The 17138-nt window shown below is 36.5% G+C and overlaps 1 protein-coding gene across 2 annotated transcripts in view; it reads right to left on the bottom strand.

Annotated features, from left to right (window-relative positions):
* The window catches only part of LOC145663541 (uridine diphosphate glucose pyrophosphatase NUDT14-like), a 67881-nt gene that overhangs the window by 33377 nt on the left and 17366 nt on the right, over nucleotides 1–17138 (bottom strand). Inside the window, exons 1-4 of one of the 2 annotated variants that reach the window (XM_081729651.1) lie at nucleotides 12268–12377; nucleotides 5624–5671; nucleotides 3618–3697; nucleotides 1568–1611 (exon numbers count right to left, since the gene is read on the bottom strand). In XM_081729651.1, the coding sequence (XP_081585777.1) occupies nucleotides 1568–1611; nucleotides 3618–3697; nucleotides 5624–5671; nucleotides 12268–12274 (179 nt within the window). In that variant the 5' untranslated portion in view covers nucleotides 12275–12377. Of the gene's footprint in view, nucleotides 1–1567; nucleotides 1612–3617; nucleotides 3698–5623; nucleotides 5672–12267; nucleotides 12378–17138 lie in introns of those variants that run through there. The other variant, XM_081729650.1, reaches the window with a different exon arrangement.

Raw genomic sequence — 17138 nt, 5'->3', positions numbered from 1 at the left:
CCAAATTCCTTAATCAATGTTCATACCCAAACGAATATAAAAGTCGTTTACAGCACAGAACAACTAGTACCTGATTCTGATTTTTACAAGTCAAATTTTAGGAGTGAAAAGATACTGACTAAACTTCTGATTTCGCACAAGTGTAAGTAATATAACAGAAATACTAGTATACATCTAATCAAATATTAGAGGAAAAACATTCCATTAAAAATTAATTCATGTAGAAAGTAAGTTCTCCTATTTTTTTAATATGGGAATCATTTCTTTAATTTAAAAAAAGCAATAACTGATTAGCTATTCCATAAGTAGTTTAACCAGTTTAATAATTAAATACTGTTGCATAAATAGTTTAATCCTAAATCATGACGCGGGTTTAACTTCGAACCTTCATTATTTCTTATCCAATCCATCGATAAGAAGAAATTAAGTGTTCAGAATGCATTATGTATTCAGAAGATGTTAAATTATATCGGAAATAGAATTCGATTATAATTTATTAAATTGCAAGATCTACATTTAAACTATATTTATGAACGGACTATAGTACTCGCGCCGAGTCAAGCTTGGGCTCTAAACCAATCATAGAAATATTTTGCTTGAGCTCCGATACGTCGGAAAACTTCGGTACAATTCGTGGAGCCGCTTCCCGAGCGCACACTTGGGGAAACGTCAAACAGCTGAAATTCACTAACAATGTTGCCAAACTTTGAAGACATAGTAAACGAGTATATAAAAAAAAGGCATTTAAAATTGCCAATAATAACACTACACAACAATAACTACTGTAACAACTATTCTAAAATGGTAACAATAGTACAAATAGTAACAACGAAAATATAACACAACAAAAAGGAATTAACAAAACGGAACTTGACGCCAATCCGACAACACTGTACTCTCAGGAGATGTTTTCCGTGTAGCGCGAGAGAAGACACTGACAAAATTTGATGGGTGGGGATTGACGACTGGAACACACCCTCGCGTTCTATTGGGTGGTGAAATCGATAGATCTAGGTCAAGCTTCACGACTCGGCGCGAGTACTTTATATAGGCTATATTGTGTATTGACTGGAGAATCTTTAAACGTTGACAAATGTTCTTTCATTGTATTAACAATCGCTTTATGAATTTGTAATTTTTATATTGTAAATCATGCAACTCTAAAACTGTTTGAAACATAATACTTCCCTTCGAGACACATAAAATGTCTTGAATTTCTCATCTCGAGGGCAACACTAGTGTATAAATCAAAGACAGTTTTCTATGCACAGTAAGGGACACTTCTGGATGGTACACTTTTGCCGTAAATTTCCATATGGGTGTACCATCCAGAACTGTCCCTTACTGTACCAAGATAATCACATGAAAGTTATACTAATCTGAAATAATGATTATTTTTTAATTTGAGCAACCAGTTCCTTCATCCAATTAATTTTATTAGCGTAAAATTACTAGTAATAGTTAATAAATGTATAAAGCTAATCACAGAGAAATTACTTCAAATTGGCACGTCAAAATTACTTCAACTAGAGTAAAATATTTTATTTACAAATTTGATGAAAAATACCTTTTATGACACCTCAGAAGATCCCATGATTTTTCCATCCCATTCTAAAAGAAGAAATGAAATGTTTATAGTTGTGTGTGTAATATCAAGATTATAAGTAATGATAATAATGCTTTGAGTATTGCAAACAGCTCATAGACAAAAGTACAGCAGTTGTAAAATATCAATATATAATATGATACAATCGACTACAAAGCATAATAATAATAATAATAATAATAATAAATTATAAGATAACTATCAGTATAATAACTATCAACTGAGCAGGTTGGGGTTAGACCGTTATTAGAATGATAATATATATACAACTTTCTAAAATTTGAAAGAATTTAAAAATTAATTTCGGATAATTAATTAATAATTCAACAAGCAATCAATGTTTTAAAATACAAGGTCCGTTCAATAAATAACCGGAAAAATTGTGTAAAAAAAAAAAAATACAAAACTCCGACAGTTTGTGCTGCTTTGTTATTTTTGGTGGTCCTAGATGAACCTGGCATGCCTACCTTGGGAACAGAATGCTGAGAATCACTGAAACAAGATTGTGGCACCCTTACAGGTGTGCACCAACGTGAAACAGCGGAGTGTCATTAGATCTCTGTTAGCTGAAGGGTTTAAACCAATCGAAATTCACCATCGGATGGCAGTGCAATATGGTCAAAGTTGTTTGAGTCGAACACAAGTGTACGAGTGGGCAGATAAGTTAAAATGAAGTGTAACAAGTGTTGAAGATTTCGCAACTCTCGCGATGTGACTCCACAGGCAGAGCGTTCTGGGCGTGGTATAAATTGTGTTATTTACAGTTTTATTGTGATTTCTTGTAATTAACAGCTACAAGTTTTGAAAAAGTTATGCCTTCAAACAGTGATTATTTTATAAGATTTTCTTTAAGGGTGAATGAGGGAATTTCAATCCATTGGGGGTAAAAAGTAGTATTAGGAAAATACCGAGAATCTACATTAAGCACGATAGGATATATGGTTTCGGGGGAGGGGAAGATTTCGTGGCTCAGGGAAATTATCCCTGAAATCATCCCTGCCTTCAAGGGATCTACTAAATACACCTATTATATATTATCTGAACGCATTTTACAGTTGGGAAGCATACCTTGTTAGTGGTCTTCCGGGCTAGGAAAGTAGAACAGAATACGCCTTTAGAGAGGGCATTGAGACAAGAAAAGTCTTTTAAGACACAAAAGTGTACAACTAAAAATGTTCTTCTATTACAGTAGATGAAACATCCTAATATTAATTTACACTAAGTATATCTAATTACAATTTATTTTCTAGATCGAGTTAGAATTTTGTTTTGATAACAATTTCACATTTCCCAGCAGCACAGAGAGTAGGCCCAATAGTGGGAAACTATAGCCTAGCCAAATACCAACATTGGTCTTACGTTGTAACTGACACTTCTGCCATGCATTATGTCAACCAATTCAACTGCCAACGTAACCGCTACGTTACAATTCGGAGTACGAAGTTGAAACTGTTGGATAAATGATGGAAAATTGTTAATTAAATAGCATATACTATAAACTACGTTGAGTCAACGTTGTTTTCAATTTTACTTTTGATGGCCAATATTACTACGTTGGGCCAATGCTGCTTTCAACTTTATTTTTGCTGTCCAACATACACTATAAACTTCGTTGGGCCAACGTTGTTTTCAACTTTATTCTTCCTAGCTAACATACACTTTAAACTACGTTGGGTTAACGTTGTTCTCAAGTTTATTCCTCCTAGCCAACATACACTTTAAACTACGTTGGGTTAACGTTATTTTCAACTTTATTTTTGCTGGTCAACCTACATTATAAACTAAGTTGAGCCAATGGCCAACATATACTATATACTTCGTTGGTCCAAGTTATTTATTTTTGTTGTCCAACATAAACTATAAAGTACGTTGGGCCATCGTTGATTTCAACTTTTTTGAGGGGGAATTACTAATTGCCAAGTATGCCGACCATTAGCCAACTTAGGGTCTACTAAGGATGCTGCTAGGACTACGGCTGATATTCATATGTTACTTAGTCTTAAGCCCTTACCTCTTTATAATACATACGAAATGGCTGCAAATAGATCGAATGAGTCAATTGTTCTAACCGGATGTCACTTATAAGTCTTCCTAATAAAATAAAGAAAATTTAATATTTAATAAAATACTCCAAATTATTAATAATAAATGTTTAATAAAAACGTGTAAAGGAACATTTAATATTAGCATTATTTACTAGTGTCGTTTCTTATTTCTCTCTACAGTCGAAGGAAGCTTCTACCATTTGACTCATCGGGATTTGTGTCTGCGTTTGTTTGTTCCACGATGACTCTCTTTATATATATACAGGGTGTGGCCAAAAGTCTGGACCGGGCTAAATATTTGAGAAACTGTAAACGCAGTCGATCCAAAGTCAATTCGGATCAATGTTAGTGCGAGTGGGAAACATTATGACTTGCTTAAGGTTGTCGATACCATCTTGGTAGCCGCCATGTTCGAATCAACTTGTTTATTTTAAATGACAACATGGTCGTCTGACATATTAAACAACATCCTCATTCGAAGAGAAATCCAACGGTAAAGTTATTTTTCCAAGATCTGCAACGGTTTTAAAGTTGTGAATGGATTTAGGATAGGTTATGTTATGAATGAATGATGATGAACCTATCCTAAATCCATTGAATGATGAGCGCAGTGAGAGGTCAACGTCAACCGTCATCACAGACGACCTTGTGGACCTTGTTCGGGAAAGCATCATGCAGAATCATCGCTTTACAATAGCGGAACAAAGCGGTCAGTTCCCGCAGATTTCCCACTCCTTATTACACACCATTGTCACTGCTCGCACTTCACACGCAGCAGTAGTATAAAGGCGGATTTTCATGCCCGCGTTAGAACGGAAGCATCGCATGTAGCGTATTCACCGTAAATTATTTTCGTTTTCATACATCCGTGCGTGTATTGCGCCAAATTACTACTCGCTAGCTAATGCGCATGCGTAAAATAGAAAGTTTGCGACTTCAATTTGTGATAATGGATTCCCGAAGGAGAGCTATCGTTTTAGCTGGAATATATTGTATTTCAAAACACCACCATCGGAAGTATGTTAGGAAAATGTAGTGGGTTCACCCCATTTTCCAGCTTCGCCCCAGGTTCCAGGTTCACCCCATACCAATATTCTCAGCAATTTGATGCCATGTTTTTGTCCTTAATTCTGAATCCTTGTACTTCGGATGCTTAAGGTTGTACAAAATTTCGTTTCCTCTTTCTTGTTCTACGAGCAGTTCTTCAAACGTTGTTCTTTCCTCCGCCATGTTAGTCAGTGAATACAACAGTGTACGCGCGCTACTTCCGTCAGGATTGAACAAATTTCTACTCTGACGCGAGTGTAGCGCGCCATCTCCGATGCGTGATTTCATTGGCTATTTAGCACAATCGCTCGCAACTCGCGGAGGTAAAGGACACATGAAAACTCGCCTTTAGACTTAAATTTCGTTATGTGTGGAGAATTGTACGGACGGAAGCTGACTGTCTCTTTATTTTTTCTCTCTTGTAGGTAGGACGTGATGTTAACTCGAGAGGAAACAAACGGAATCATAATTTTGATTAGAGGGTTGGAGCGATTAGGATGTCGCTCATTGAAGAGGGCTGCTATTATTTCCAAACTGCGTCCTCCAGTCAAAATGATATTTTCCTTAGAAGGAAATGGGAGTATCCCGAGAAAACCCATGAACATGATGTTTTCCCCAGGGACCTCATACAGCAGAAATAAGCGATCTACCACTGAGTCACTACCGCTTTGCGGTTATTAACACTTTTACCAAGCGGTGTCGGGAGAAGTTATATAAAATTGTATATAAAATCTATAAACAAGTTAGTTCAAATATCCAGTTGTTTGGCTGTACAAAAATTATAAGAGTAGAGAAAGTAGAAGGGTGATATTACTTCTTCCAAGAATTCCTTTTTCTTTAACAAATGTACTCACTCGAGTATGTGTTTCGATCTTTCACCTGGAAGAATAGAGGGATAAATACAATTAGGGAACATCCGACTCACCTTCGTTTCCTAGCTGACATCCTTCGTTTTCCGAACAGCAACACTGATCTGTAAAAAAAAGACAAGAGTTTAAATGAAGAGCACGGAATTCGGATTGAAAATTGATATGAAAACTAAAGCGATGCTCAACAACTTCGCAAGGAAGTCAATCATCATCATCATCAGTTATTCTGCCATTACTGGCAGGTCACTTGCTGGAACTGAGAAACTTCTATGCTCCACAGTCTTCCGCGAACCTCTTCATCTTCACGTATGATCTTTCTGTTTTTATATCGTTCATTAATTGTAGTCTTTTACGCCCCCTCCCTCTCTTTCTTGCCACCATAGCCTCTAGCACGTCCCTCATGATACAGTTCCTTCTTAGACAATGAGTTTCTCTTCTTTTTCTCAATAATATCCAAAACTGTTCCGTTCTTTCCTACCATATCTAACACCCTGTCATTCCTTTTCCGCTCCACCTAGCTAATTCTCTTTATTCTTTTCCACACCCACACTTTGAAAAACTTCCAGTAGTTTTTTCATCATTTTTTAGTAATGTCCATGTTTCTAACCCATACAGTACAATACTCCACACGAAGCATTTTATGAGTCTTTTTCTCAACTTTTTACTCAAGGTCCCACAAAATAATACTTTCTTTTTCCTAGACATTTCTTTCGCCATTCCTACCCTTGCTTTTATTTCACGTTCACACTTCATATTATCACTAATGATACTACGTTGGAATCGAAAACTAGTCAACTGTTTTATTTTCTCCCCTCCTATTTCTATATTTGACATTCGAAATGGTTGAAATTAAAAATATTAAATTAGAAGAAGTGATAACCTGCGTCTATATGAGATTGAAGATATTCATGTATGATAAAGCAAAAGAAAAAATTAGCAGACATGTTAAGCTAGACTAATCTGCATTCGGAAGAAAGAACTTCATGTTGAATGCCAACATGTCTAAAGCATAAATATGCAAAGAATGTATTCTGCTTGTTTTGACATGAATTGGTGACGTGAACACTAACAAAATCAGACTACGGAACAATCAATAAAAAAGCTCTCAAATTATCCTGAGCCGTGTGCTACGAATCATATTGTATCAAACAGAATGACAGGTATGAAAATATATACATCAAAGTAGCAATGGGTCAGTAAAATTGTAAGAATAAATTATACTTACTTCTCTTCGTTCTAGTCAACCACTGCGTTTCAAAACAAAATCTATGTTCTTCATATTTCCTTAAATTATGTAATATATTCTGTTAATTTTGTTTCTGATTCGGCTAAGTTAGCACTTCTATCTCGTAATACCTATGCTAAAGGAGATCGTTTATGGCGTTGAAGACGATGTTCCAAGTTCCCTTTAAAAGTTGTAAGCAAATTAGAGGAACGGCGGTGTTGTCACGTCTTTGAACACGAGACCGAGATGAATCAATCACGCGCTATCGATTATGCAATGAATGCAATGAACGTGACCTATAGACGCCTCTTATCTATTTCTTCTAAATATTGCGATGTCTCCTTACACTTACAAACAACATGTGATTCATCTGCTTCTATCCATTGCTTAAGATCATTAAGCAGCCAACAGACATTGTCTACGAAGAAATGCAAGGAGCACACGGAGAGTCATGAAATGACCCCTACAATGAACCTTTCCACAAGCTTCGTCTCGAAATTCGGCTATAAAAGACCATGTCAAAAGATAAGATAGAAAATGTCAGTTCCAGCTGATCACTTCTACCTTTCTCTTCACGTTGCTCTGGGCAGGAGAGATTCCCTAACCTTATCCCCCGTTGCTCTGGGCAAGAGGTTCATACTATCTCCGCGTTGCACTGGGCAGGAGGTATTAACCCACCTCTGCGCTGCTACGGGCAAGAAATTTCTATCTGTCTTTGCGCTGAACTGGACAAAACACACAATCCTAACTCTGCTCTGCACTGGGCAGGATACACGTAATCCACCTCTGTGCAGCAACGAGCAAGAAGTTTCTTTCGCCTGCGCGCTGCAGTGGATAGGAGACACCATCCCACCTCCATGCTGCTCTGAGCAGAAAGTTCCTTTCTGTCTCCGGGCTGCACTGAACAGGAGATTCCTAACCATCAACCTAAAGATCTCCGCTCTGCTCTGGGCAGGAGGTCCAAACTCATAGAGGGAAGACTATTATTAGAGATACCTACTTATAGATACCTACTTAGAGATACAGTGTACATAAAAAAATTTATAATAAAAATATGAGGGAAAAGAAAAAAAAGTCTACCGTCTATACCATGGCAAAATGAAGCTTTTTTATTTTAATTTAATTTAAGTATACAGTGATATTTCATTCTAACACCATGTTAGCAATGTTAGTAAAAATCATAACTTATAATTGTACCCCATATACTGTTTCATTGTGCCCCACTATTTAGGTAATATGAAACAATCACAACTCTTGAAAATATATTATCCTAACCTTGTATGTAGAGTTATATCAACAAACGTGCGTGGCATATTCGTATATAAAATAAAGCTGGATCTTTGAAGAAATACTTTTCGAATGATTCTAGAAATAAAGCAGCAATTGTAGGATATAACTTTTTTTGTTTCATTGTGCCCAACTTTTCCCTAATTGCCAGAACTTGTAATTACAACTACCAAACATTATTACTGTAATGTTACAGTAGCAAAAGTCGTCTTTAAATGTTCCTACAAGTACTCCATTTTAAGTAGTATAATCATCTCAGGTCCACTTCTAATATCTTCGAAACGATTTGAGATATAAAATTGCAGGAAACAGTATTATGATATTTACGACTATTGGAAACCATGTACACTTGCATGTAATACTTATCTAAAAAGGAAATTACATGAATCTGTCAACCAGACATCGAATCAAACCTAGTGCATTCGATAAACATAACAAAGATATGTTCATGCACAAAAAATTAGGTGCCATGGACAACGAAGTAAGTCCCTGGGGCCCATTAACCCTGTTAGTATAAAGAAAATCGTAGACTCGCAGTGAAATAGTTATTGTATCAACACTGTTCATTGGAAAGTCATGATTTATAGTCCATTCTCTTCAGCATGAAACAAATTTTCCAAAGGTGATGTATTGGGGCCCATAACGCACTTGAACAGGGAAATTTGGGAGAATGTCGTCAAAATCCCCTCCACAAAATCCCTTTCATCAACTTTGGACCCCTCTGGAGTAACCCCGGGTAAAAACACACATGCAAATGATTCTCAAAAAAATGTATAGGGGATAAGAAATGTGTATATCAAGTTTTGTATTGATAGATGGAATAGATTTGAGGGAAAAGCATGTATACCATACCATTGTCCATGGCACCTAAATTTTTGTGCATGAACATACCTTTGTTATGTTTATCGAATGCACTAGGTTTGATTCGGATGTCTGGTTGACAGGTTTATGTCCTTTCCTTGCAAGCATTTTCCTTAATCTAAGTTCCTAATTTTAAGGGAGGACCAACATGTATCCCTCCCGAAATTTAAGAAAATTGTCTCAAGGTACTTGTGTCCTATTCAAGAGAAGAAATCAACGTACTCATCCATATGATCATAATATTTTGCAATAAAACCTTATCTTAATAGACTTTGGGGCACTAAATTCAAAATCACGCCTAATGCTAATTCAAATTTCCTCCCAAAATTCAAAAATCCCGCCAAAATATAGTGTTATATGTAGTATTGACATTTCTTTAACATAGAAGAAGACAGTAAACCGACCAAATTTACAGTTTTATATTCGAGTGCTAGACAATATTTATTAAATTTTATTTTTGACAATTTCCAAATGTAGGGGTGGGCCAACACAACCAGACCCGAATTAAGGGAGGCTGTAGCCTGGGCCTCCAGGTAGACAGGGGCCTAAACTCTGATCAAAATATCAGCTACCTTTTTAAAACGATTCATAAAGATACAATCATCATCATGAAATAAACTATGACCAAAAATATGAAAATATTCCCTTAAGTTTCCTACTGTACTTTCACAAATATGTACAAAGCGCAATCAGCAGGGACCACATATTTTTCTAGCCTCGGACTTTCAGATGGGTTAATCCAGTCCTGCAACACACTCCTCCCAAATTTTGAAGGAAGTATCTACGCTACCCATGTCTTATGAAAAAGAATAGACTTCTGTACTCAATCATATAGCGCCATAATGTTAAAACCTCATGAATGGAAACAAATTGGGTCAATAACACACCACGTGGTACGGTGTATTGTTTACGTTTTTATTTTTGGTATAAGGTAAACGCGCCTGAATTCGACAGGCACCCGAATTCGACATGCCTGTGCTTAAATGTTGTGAAATAAGCGTAAGATGTCGTCTCTGTGATCGTGAATAGAAGTGGCAACATTATGGGAGTGTCTTTTCTCGTGTCAAAAGTGCGGTTACAGTAGATGAGTCATATGTATGGAGAAAAGAAGGACATTGTTGTGTGTGTAATACACTCGTCGAGAAAAAACACATAATCTTAAGAAAATCATAAAACGGCAGGTTATTTTCGTAAGACTTTTATCAAAGTTAGGTTTGCTTCAAGCAAATAGTGGTACTTTAATGTTGTAAAGGAGTGTCAATCAGTGCGTTTTGTTTTCTTCTGTGAACACAAAGGTTGCGATGTAACATGAAAGGGGGTGTTGTCGAAAACACGAGCCTTTATTTGTAACGTGAACCGGATTTCGACAAGGTTGTCGAATTCATACTCAGTAGTGCAAATACAGTATAATTTTAACTGAATATCTAAACGTACAAGTATGTTCAAAGTCTTTCATAAAGCTATTTGTTGCATAATTCTCCGATAGTTGTAACCTCAGTTCGATATGGAATGTCGAAATCAGGTTCCTGCATGTCGAATTGAGGATCATCGAAGTAACTACTCAGTTCAGAAAATTTAAGTTGTGTTCTTTTGCCCGTCTGATAATTTCTGCATAATAATAAAACAATATTTGAAGCTGAGAAGAGATTACTACTACTAATAATGCCGACTTAATGTTTTACATGGATATAATTGAAAGTGTCGAATTCAGATACCGTAACTATCGAAACCAGGTGAAGTGTGTCGAATTCGGGTTCCATTGGCGAGTTCCAGTTTCATAAAAAATTTTAACATTAGCATTTGAGCCTTGAAGTGACTTTTAGTATTAGTAGAGACTGTACATTTCAAGGAAAAAAATGGGCCAACACCGACCAATATTATGGCCACAATAGGCAATTGATTTTGAAAAAGGTCCTTAACCTGTCGAAATCCGGCGCGTTTACCTTATTGACCTATAGAGAAAAACGACCTGGTTCAGCTAAATTTACTGAAATACATATTTGAGTCCTAGAGAACATTTATCAATTTATACTTTGGGATAAGTTTAGATATACCCATCCTTTTTTTTCTAAAAATTAGTAAAATTTACAGAAGAAATGAGGTGAGAAATGGTGATTTGGAGTTCTTATGTGATGTTAAGGTGCGCAAGATCGACAGTAAAATTTGTTTAATACGAGAAAAGCTGAAAAGGAAAGTAGAAATGGGCTCTATTTCCAAGACAAATATATATACGAGTATGTGCATGTGTATATCTATACGCGTAAACATGTCTGTGTGTATGTATGTGCGGTGTCCTTGATTATTTCGTCCACGATAACTCAAAATCGCATCAACTGTCTTCAAATTTGGTAGACACAAATTATTGTCCAATATCTGGAGCTAATTAGATTGTAGAAGAAATTGGGCAAAGGGTGTAGGCCTAGAGGGAGATGGGGCTTGATAAAAAAAAAAAAAAATCTAAGAACAATATATTGATGAAAGAAATGTCGGAAAGTTCCTAGGTTGGAATTTCTGCTCGGACATAATTCATATTGGATTGAGTATAGCCCGCTCCCCCCAGTGATTTTTAACGAATCATAGTGATTCTAACGATACATATTAGTTCATAATGAATCGGAATCGCATGTTATAAAGATTTAAGATGTAAATCTTGTGGTAAGGAAGCTTTAGTATAAGTAGTAGTAGTAGTAGTAGTAGTAGTAGTAGTAGTAATAGTAGTAGTAGTAGTAATAGTAGTAGTAGTATTAGTAGTAGTAGTGTTAGCGATAGTAGTAGTAGCAGCAGTAGTAGTAGTAATAGTGGTGGTGCGTGGTGGTAGTTAGTAGTAGGAACGGGTTAGAAGCCCCGCAGGGGTTGGTTGGGTTCTGGATTCGATATAAGTAGTAGTAGTATTAGTAGTAGTAGTAGTGATAGTAGTAATAGTAGTAGTAGTAGTAGTAGTAGTAGTAGTAGTAGTAGTAGTAGTAGTAGTAGTAGTAGTAGTAGTAGTAGTAGTGACTCTTCCAGTTCCAGTGACAAAGAACTGGGGTGAGTGAGCTATACACAAGTCTTCATATTTTCTGTCTCAAGTAAGACAATATTTTCGCAGAGTTTAACAGAAGTTGTGTGTACCACCCAGCAGTAACTCGCGTACCACCAGTGGTACGCGTACCACAGGTTTAGAAACTGATCTATAACTAAATTACTAAACATATTTGTTGCCCATGATAAATATTTATCTATATTTAAAACAGATTAATCCATAATTATATTAATTTTACAAGACCTATTATTAACTAGCTAAATATTTTCTAGCAATGAAAACGAAATAAAATAAAACAGGTTTACCTGCCATTGAAATGTTTTATTTCAAGAAGCAAAGTAACACAAATTATGTGCAGAAGATTAAATCCATCAACGTACGTTGTTGAATAGAAACATAAGAATTTCATTTCTTCTTCTAATCACGTTTATATAGGCGTGTTGCAATGTTCTAAAACATTCTTTGCTCCAAGTTGAGTTTCCTTGATAATAATAATAATAATAATAATAATAATAATAATAATAATAATAATAATAATAATAATAATAATAATAATAATAATAATAATAATAATAATTCAACAACACTAAAATATAACGAAACCCACTAACCATCAGTAGCGTAATTTCAGAATTTGCCAGGAGGCAAGATTGTCCACTGACGTAAGAGTTTTAGTTTTTTTACTAGTATATTATACCAGGCCGGTAGCCAGCCCAAAAATGTAGGGAGGGCCCGGCTTAAGTTGGGGGGGGCGATCCAACCATATTATAGTTCATTTGCAAGCCTATCGTGAAAATTTTAGGGGGACAGCAAAAATTTAGGGGGAGCCCGGCTTTCTAGACCCCCTGCATACGGGCCTGTATTATACGATTTATTAAAATGCATATGCAAAACCAGGGGGGAAATTGCCCATGTCCTCCCCAGGCACGTAGACTGGATTTCGTGAAGGGGGGTCCGTGACATGAAATAGGTATACTGTGGTCATCACACGAGGGGCTCGATCATTCTACACTATTTTTCTGGAACATATATTGGTTCTTTTAGCCAGGATTTCGTAACGGGGAGGGGGCGTGACATAAAATTCTGAAGACCCAGGAGCTCAATCAATCTAAACTACTTTACTATCAACATGTATTGGTTAGTTAGAACAATAAAATGAGGACATGTTGGTAAGTGTTTTAATAACAAACTAGGAAGAAATCTCGAGTTTAAAAAAAATTAAAAAACGTATTGAAATAGATTTTACAATATTTATGTTTTTCTTCTGTTCATTCAAATATACAATTTTCCTTTCATTATGACTTCAACTATTATAAAAAGTACATATTCACTATTATAAAAAGTACATACTCAATAATGTCTTGTAAAATATTTTACAATATCTGCGTTCCTTTCTCTGTTGAATCAAATGTTAACAGAACTTTCTTTCCACATAACTTTTTGTTTTTATTATTCCGTCAACTACTATCTGTTCCAAATGACAGATTAAAGGAGCAGTACAAAATTGTTTTTGAAATAACGTTTGATTCTGCAAGGATGCGATGATGAAAAATTATGATAAAAAATGTCCACGCTGTTACACAACAGCCTTTCGGGAGCTTGAAATCTCCCTGACTAGCAGCAGAAATTCTGAGAATTCCGTAAGTTTTTTAGAAATTTCAAATTCCCTGACTCTTCCAGGATATCTCGGTCACCTCGCCACCATGTATTTCAAGTAATACAAATCTCCTCATAAGAAAGAGTAACCAAAAGCTTCCTGTAGTTTTTTTTTTTTTTTTTTTTTAATTTTTAAAGCTGATCTTTCTTTTTCTCAATTCATTTTGTTTCATCCTTAATTTTTTTTCCATTTCTGGTCTCGAAGGGGAGGGCCGGACCCCCTTGACTATGTGCCTGTCCTCCCCAAATAACACTTTTGTGCAGTGACATATCAAAGAATCATTCCGTACCAGTCCTCGCAATGTTCTGCGGAATTACGCAGAACACAATCCATAAAACGCAAATTTAATTAAGGAGGGTTCAAGCACCCAAGTTCAAATGAGTTTTATATATATGTTTAAGTGGTAAATGTTTATTTTAGTATTATATCTTGCTTAAGGAATGTTAAACCATCAAACCCCATTAACATACGCCACTGTTTCCAAGTATTTGCATAATGAAATTCATACTTGCTTAACCGGTCCTCTCATACCCAAAGTTATACGAGTAGAATAAAATTCAAATTTCACAATAATTTCCAGCTTTTAAAAATTATATATACTGTACTGTATTCACTACAATTGCAATTACAGGAATTCACTGAGGATTTGCAAATGGAATACTCAAACGTACGGTACGTTGATGTTCATTCAAAGAAACATACGAAGTGTTTGCTGCGTTTTCCTGAAAAGAAATAAAAACGACTTTATAGTTTCGTTCTTGTAATCTGAACTTGCATAAAATTCTGTATTTTTTCTGCTTTATTTGATTCCTGTGATAATGAAAAAACTAATTCAAGAATGAGGTTTTACATACAGTATTTCATGGGTTCAACATATCAGAAGAGTGGTCTGTGTTGGGTACTTGTTTGCCTATTTATCTGTCGGTCCCGATACATGTAGGTACGCTTGAAGGTCGCATGGTTCAACGTGTTCAGAGTCAATTTTAAATTTAATCATTTTAAGATTCTCCATCTTTCATATCGTATTATTTTCTTTCTACGTCCTAAATTAAGAATAGTTAATTGGAAGGTGAAAAGAGAACAATTACGATTTTCTCAAAAACGGTTCTAATGGTTTTATTGGTATTCAAAAATAGCCTAAATATTGAGAACCCTACAACAAATGTAAATCACTTAAGGGGAAAACACTAAAATGGGTAGTTTAATTTTAGCATTCTTTCCTTCGGACGATTTTCTCCTAAATAACTCGGATGATTTTTGTATGTAGTTTTTCTTTTAATATTTCCTTCAGTAATTTCTCTTAACAATACCCGCACCGGATAGTTTACTCCTGGAAGTGAGTTCTTTCTGGACAATTTCCTCCAAAACGATTCAAGTTATTTTTGTCATACAAGGTCGGTCCCGAAACTAATGCGCCCATTTTTATTTTAAGAAATTTATTGAACCGATTCGTACAATTACTCAATATTCTTCGAAATACATCCCTCTTGCTTCAACACACTTGTTCCAACGCGATTTCCATGCTTTATATGCGTCCTGTAAGTCCGTCACAGAGATGTCCTTCAGTAACCTTGTCGTAGCCGCCTTGATGTTCTCCAGCGTCCCTAAATGCTGTTCTTTGAGGGATTTTTTTAATCTTCGGGAACAAAAAGAAATCGGGCGGAGACAAATCAGGACTGTAAGGCGGCTAGGGGAGCGTTGAGATGCCAGCCTTGGTCAGGTAGTCGGTCGTCATAAAGGCAGTGTGGCTGGGAGCATTATCATGGTGCAGCTTCCAGGAATTCTTGATCTCGCGCCCGACGCGATTGACCCGTTGCTTTAGCCTTTTCAGTACTTCGACGTAGAATTTGGCGTTGACTGGTTAGCCTGATGGAACAAATTCAAAATGAACCACTCCCTTGGAATAATAATAATAATAAAAAAAACAATGAGCATCGCTTTGACATTCGATTTGCTCATTCTTGCATTTAGCGGGGGGGGGGGGGGCGTGAAGACGGCGTCGTGTGCCATTCTGCGTTCTGCCTTTTTGTTTCGGGGTGGTATTCGAAGATCCAAGATTCGTCACCACTTACCACATTGTCCAAAAAAGTCGCATCGTCCTCACAACACTCCAACAATTCTTGACTTACTTCCACTCGATTGTTCTTTTTGCAATCACTCTCGGGACAAGTTTGGCGCACATCTTTCGCATTTATAAGTTTTCCGTCACAATCTTGTGCACTTTGGTCTTCGGAATGTCAAGCATTTCTGATATTAGGCGAACACTCATTCTTCGATTAGAATTCAACAACAATTTGCGCACTTTTTCAACCGAATCTCGCAACGTTGAGGGGCGACCTGAACGTTGTTCGTCGGCGACCTCCTCACGATCGTCATTGAACATTTTATGTCATCTTTTGCACTGTGAATATGACATGCACTCCGCACCAAAAGTCTTCCGAAGCAACTCAAAAGTCTCCGACGGCGTTTTCTCAAGTTTGAAACAAAACTTTATCGCGTATCGCTGCTCGAGAGTTTCTTCGATCTTGATTTCGACCGAGCACTTACATAAGGGTTCACTGAAACGAACACTGTGACTCACCAGGAGTTCGGAGCCGACTGGCGCTGTTCGCACTGTGTTCCCAAGAATCCACCCACTCTTCTGTGCAAGCGGCAATGCTGTGCGACGGATAGTCGCGGCAGAAGAAAATGGAGCGCATTAATTTCGGGACAGACCTTTTATTTCATAAATTAGTATATTAAGAATCATATAATTTGTAAAAGATATTTTTAAAAAAAATCCATAAGTGATAATTGCTTCTAGCATGAGTTGGGAATCTTCGCCACAACTTCAGACTATAGGGTTAATATACATGATTCATTCGTTTTCAAAAGGATATATTTTCGAAAGTATTACCATCCACACACAGATGTTTAATACATGTCCTCTTTGATGACACGACACACGCCCAGACAATACTCGAACTCATTCCATACATTTTGTAGGATTGTCCTTTCAATTGTCTGCACTGCAGCACTGATGAGTTCTTTGAGCTCGACTAAAGATTGCGGTAGTGATAGTACCTAAACAAGGTCCTGAACGTATCCCCACAGGAAAAAGTCACAGGGCGTTAAATCAGGAGATCTGGGAGACCAGGGGAACAAAGCTATGTCATTCTCGCCAATACGCCCAATCCAGCGATGCGGGATATGCCAATGAGGGGGATGCTCTGTCTTGTGCCCCCTTCCGTGCTGCCACCTGAAATACACAATTCGAACTTGCCGAGTTTGTGGTTCTTTCATGTGTGTATGTGTAATACTTTTGAAAATATAGCCTTTTTAAAACGAACGAATCATTTGTGCTAACCCTGTATATTCAGACAACACAAATGTGTCGAAAAAATCATTACAAAATCACTCAAACGCACCAGGTGTAGGAAACTGTTTGAAACATTGATCCGACATATTTAAACTACTTAGGATTTCTTGGAATAATAATAATAATATAAATGTTCATCTTCACTGTATAGTGTCAGTTTA

The sequence above is a fragment of the Thermobia domestica genome, chromosome 11 (genome assembly GCF_964235325.1).
Source record: "Thermobia domestica chromosome 11, izTheDome1.hap1.1, whole genome shotgun sequence".
Taxonomy (NCBI): Eukaryota; Metazoa; Arthropoda; class Insecta; order Zygentoma; family Lepismatidae; genus Thermobia; species Thermobia domestica.
The sequence above is the reverse complement of the archived record's forward strand: the minus strand, read 5'-3'. Positions and strand labels throughout refer to the sequence as shown.